The sequence below is a fragment of the Rhinopithecus bieti genome, unplaced genomic scaffold, assembly GCF_001698545.2.
Source record: "Rhinopithecus bieti isolate Rb0 unplaced genomic scaffold, ASM169854v2 scaffold_48863, whole genome shotgun sequence".
Lineage (NCBI taxonomy): Eukaryota > Metazoa > Chordata > Mammalia > Primates > Cercopithecidae > Rhinopithecus > Rhinopithecus bieti.
In genome coordinates this window covers 30809-35732 of record NW_016819364.1, presented here as the reverse complement: position 1 = coordinate 35732, position 4924 = coordinate 30809, and the positions used below count along the sequence as shown (strand labels likewise).

At 44.6% G+C, this 4924-nt stretch overlaps 1 protein-coding gene across 1 annotated transcript; it reads right to left on the bottom strand.

The window, feature by feature from the left end:
* Nucleotides 1-3490: 3490 nt before the first annotated feature.
* On the bottom strand, nt 3491-4690 carry LOC108519673 (protein SET-like). The gene is given in 3 exon segments (XM_017858841.1): nt 3491-3663; nt 3666-4186; nt 4470-4690. Coding segments are annotated over 3 exon segments (891 nt in total). The 5' UTR covers nt 4667-4690.
* Nucleotides 4691-4924: the final 234 nt, after the last annotated feature.

The window sequence follows — 4924 nt, the reverse complement described above, 5'->3', positions numbered from 1 at the left end:
CAAATAATTTTTAAATTTCCATCTTGATTTCATTGTTGACTCAAAGATCATTCAAGAGCAGATTATTTCATTTCCATGTGTTTATATAGTGTTCTGGGTTCCTTTTGGAGTTAATTTCCAGTTTTACTCTACTGTGGTCTGAGAGGATACTTGATATAATTTTGATTTTCTTAAATTTATTGAGACTTGTCTGTGATCTATCATACGGTCTATCTTGGAGAATGTTCCATGTGCTGATGAAAAGAATGTGTATTCTTTAGTTATTGGATAAAATGATCTGCAAATATCTGTAAAGTACATTTTTTTAATCTTTGTGTTCTTTTATATACTGATCAGGAGCAAGATTCCTGATTGGTATACAGTGATGTATTTATTAAACATAGGCCTGTGCAGAAATTACGTGCTATCCATCTAGATAGATTGTTACACTTTTGCCTACTGATGGAATGTTCCATTTATCAAGTTTTATACATCAAAAAGCTTTTGAATTTCATCAGACTGTCCATTAATTTACTTCTGAAAAAGTGGTGCTTAATTTCAGCTACTATATTTTACAGCATTAAAAATCTTATGCATTAGGGTGCCTCTCTGCACAATGGCACTGAGCAAACAGAGCTGGGTCCATTATCCCACCCAGATTCACATAGTCACACTTGAGAGCTTCATACCAGAGAGCATGGACAGTTACTGCTAGCCATCACAGAATTCTTACTCTGAGAGCCTATCTTCTTGGTCACATTTTATATAGCCAATGAAGACATGCCAGCAGCTGTCTCATGTATAACTTGGCATTAGAGCACCAGGTCTGTTGGATAGTGGTGGTGTGTCCGGAATTCGTGGGTTCTTGGTCTTGCTGACTTCAAGAATGAAGCCGCAGACACTTTGGGTGAGTGTTACAGTTCTTAAAGATGGTGTGTCCGGAGTTTGTTCCTTCAGATGTTCAGATGTGTCTGGAACTTCTTCCTTCTGGTGGGTTCATGGTCTTGCTGACAGGATTGAAACTGCAGACCTTCACAGTGAGTGTTGCAGCTCTTAAAGGCAGCACATCTGGAGTTGTTCGTTCTTCCTGGTGAGTTCATGGTCTCGCTGGCTTCAGGAGTGAAGCTGCAGACCTTCACAGTGAGTGTTATAGCTCATAAAAGCAGCATGGACCCAAAGAGTGAGCAACATCAAGATTTATTGTAGAGAGCGAAAGAATAAAGCTTCCACAGTGTGGAAGGGGAGGCGAGGGTTTGCTGCTGGCAGGCTCGGGCAGCCTGCTTTTATTCCCTTATCTGGCCCCACCCATATCCTGCTGATTGGTCCATTTTACAAAGAGCTGATTGGTCCGTTTTGACAGAGTGCTGATTGGTGCATTTACAATCCCTGAGCTAGCCACAGAGTGCTGATTGGTGTGTTTACAATCCTTTAGCTAGACACAGGGTGCTAGACAGAAAAGTTCTCCAAGTCCCCACTAGATTAGATAGATACAGAGTACTGATTGGTGTATTTACAAACCTTGAGCTAGACACAGGTTGCTAATTGGTGTTTTTTCAATCCCTTAGCTAGACATAAAGGTTCGCAAGTCCCCACTAGACCCAGGAGCCCAGCTGGCTTCAGCTAGTGGATCCCACACCAGGGCTGCAGGTGGAGCTGCCTGCCAGTTCCACGCCATGCGCTTGCACTCCTCAGCCCTTGGGCGATCAATGGGACCAAGGCGCAGGGGCTGCTCGGCGCTCATAGGGGAGGCGCTGGTGGGGGAGGCGCTCACGGGGAAGGCGCTGGTGGGGGAGGCGCTCGTAGGGATTCTCACGGGGAGGCTCAGGCCATGCAGGAGCCCATCACCAGAGAGCGGAGGGAGTCTTCCACATAGCAGGCTGCAGGTCCCAAGCCCTGCCCGGCAGGGAGGCAGCTGAGGCCCCGTGAGAATTCGAGTGCAGCCCCTGTAGGCCAGCACTGCTGGGGGACCTGGCACACCCTCTGCAGCTACTGACCCTGGTACTAAGCCCTTCACTGTCCTGGGCAGCGGGCGCCACCCAGCCACTCCGAGTGCAGGGCCCACCGAACCCACACCCACCCAGAACTTGCGCTGGCCCATGAGCGTTGCATGTGCAGCCCCGGTTGCCGCCAGTGCCTCTCCCTCCTCACCTCCCCACAAGCAGAAGGAGCCAGCTCCAGCCTCAGCCAGCCCAGAGGGGGACTCCCACAGTGCCGTGGCGGGCTGAAGGGCTCCTCAAGCACCACCAGAGTGGATGCCCAGGCCGAGAAGGCAACGAGAGCGAGGGCTGCTAGCACGTTGTCACCGCTCAGTGGCAGGCACTATTATTTTATATTCTGGTAAAAGGCCAATTTTAAAAACTGCCACTTGGAGATAAAAATCAAGGGCACAATATACTTAGAAAGTATTGAGCAATCTGGTATTCCAAATGATGGAAATACTTTCTAAAACCAATGGCAAATTGTACCCACGTTTTCCAGCTATGGAAATATTAATACATTGATTCAAATCCCGTTAGTCAATCCACAGAGCCCTGAGGTCATCCTGCAAAGTGCGTACCAAAAAATACGAAGTTAGGGTGACAAAGTTTGACAGTGATGTTATACAAGTCAAACTTGGAAGGTCATAGTAGGTATACCTATGCTGAGAGGAAAGCATCAAATCCTTTGTGTACACATTTAGTTTTATTGTAACAAAGCAACTTGTACACTTTTAACATTTAAAACTGAGTATCATCTTTCCTTTCCAGTGAAATAAAAAGAAAATTTCAAAATGAACAGGAACAAAATTACAATAGAGAATGTCAATTCCAAATAAGATCCTACAGGTTCTGCTGATTCTCCCATTGAGTGGCAGGGCTCAAGTCATCATTAGGAGAGAATTTCTTTTAAAAGTGTCATCTTAAACTGCAAGGATGTCTGTCAAGTATCACAATTAAACATGCCAAAGGAGAAGCCATGTTGTCAAAATGCCCACTTAACCACCCAAACATCTCAAACCTATCCTTTGCTGACCTTCTGTAATGCCATTTTTTAAAGTTTTTTAATTTTTTTTTTGAACAAGAGAAAGTAGATACATGTTGGTAAATGCCTACTGTCCATATTCACAGAGACACAGTGTACTCTCTTGAGCCCAATATATAGAGAAAGGAGAAAAAAAAGCTAGAATTCTATGCACTAATACACAGGACCTAGCACTGCGCAGGTTCCAGGAGCACAAAGGAAGCAGGTTTTTCTTTTTTTCCCACAGAGCTTGGTGGTGTCGATTCCATATAGTTTTGGTCAGACAGGAAGGGATAACAAAGCATTTCGAACAGAAAGGGGTAGAGACTCTTTTCCCATTGTATTATGCTCGAGTTGTTTCTCCCAAAATAAGTTGAAAGCCATGGTTTAGAGAACAGAGACCTCAAGAACAGGGTGAATGAGCATGAGGGGGGAAAAAAAGACAGCAACTTGCTCCCAGGGACTGGAGAAAATTTTTAAAAAAGGAAGGTTGAAATCCATCAGTGTTCTATTAGTCATTTTCTCCTTCATCCTCCTCTCCTTCCTCCCCTTCATCTTCATCTTCTTCACCTTCATCCTTATCCCCTTCATCATCAATATCTTCTAATCCTTCCTCCTCCTCCTCCTTCTCATCATCATCATCATCTTCTCTTTCTTCATTATCCATATCAGGAACCAAGTAGTCTGTAATGGGTTTGGCCAAATATCATCTTTGATGACCTCTCCTAACTCATCAGTACCTGCATCAGAATGGTCAGTAAACCAGGTAAAGAAGCTCTCTGGTTCCTCACGCTGCCTCTTTCTGCTGGCTTTATTCTGTGTTTGACTTGAATGTTTCATCAAATCCTTTCCATATTTCCATTTGATTTCAGTGGACTTTGAAGATGGATCACCACTCTCATTCAGATGAAATACTTTGGAGAGAACTTTATTTTCAAAGTAAGGATTTTCATCAAAATAAAAATCTATTCTGTTACCTGATTTAATATCTTCAAAATCTGTCACTTCAACTCTGGTCAAATAATGCAGTACTTCTTCGTCCTCCTCCCCAAGCAGTACAGACACTTCTGAATGGTTGACAAATATTGTTACCCCAAAATGTGGGATTTGGCGATCAATTCTGACCTCTTCCAAAAAAAATGGTAGGCAGAGTTTGTTATATTTCTGTTCTACTTTCAAAATCTCCTCAATGGCTTGTTCATTAAGTCTGCCCATTTCGCCGGGCGTGGTGGCTCACGCCTGTAATCCCAGCACTTTGGGAGGCTGAGGCAGGTGGATCACGAGGTCAGGAGATCGAGACCATCCTGGCTAACATGGTGAAACCCCGTCTCTACCGAAAATACAAAAAATTAGCCAGGCGTGGTGGTGTGCGCCTGTAGTCCCAGCTACTTGGGAGGCTGAGGCAGGAGAATGGCATGAACCCAGGAGGCAGAGCTTGCAGTGAGCCGAGATCGCGCCACTGCACTCCAGCCTGGGCAACAGAGCGAGACTCTGTCTCAAAAAAAAAAAAAAAAAGTCTGTCCATTTCATTTTGTACTTCATCAATGTGTTCAATTGCTTCTTGCTGTTCTTTTTCTCCCTTCTTCGGCAAGCCTGCAGAGGCCGTTGTCTCTTCCAGTCTCCGAGCAGGAGGTGGTCTTGGTTTCTTCTTCTGAGGCAGGAGTGGAGACTGGCATTTGGGGGCCATCCTGCAAAGGAAGTCCAAGAACCAGACCACGAATCTCCTCGCTTGTCCGGAAACAGGCAGAATTGTTAAGTCCATTTATTCTTGGGTATAGATTAAGTCCACTGTTTCTTTGTTGATCTTCTGTCTTGATGACCTGACTAGTGCTGTCAGTGGAGTATTGAAGTCCCCCACTATTATTATGTTGTTGCTTTAAAGTCTGTTTTGTCTGATATAAAATGTGCCACTCCTGCTCGTTTATGGTTTCCATTTGCATGGAAT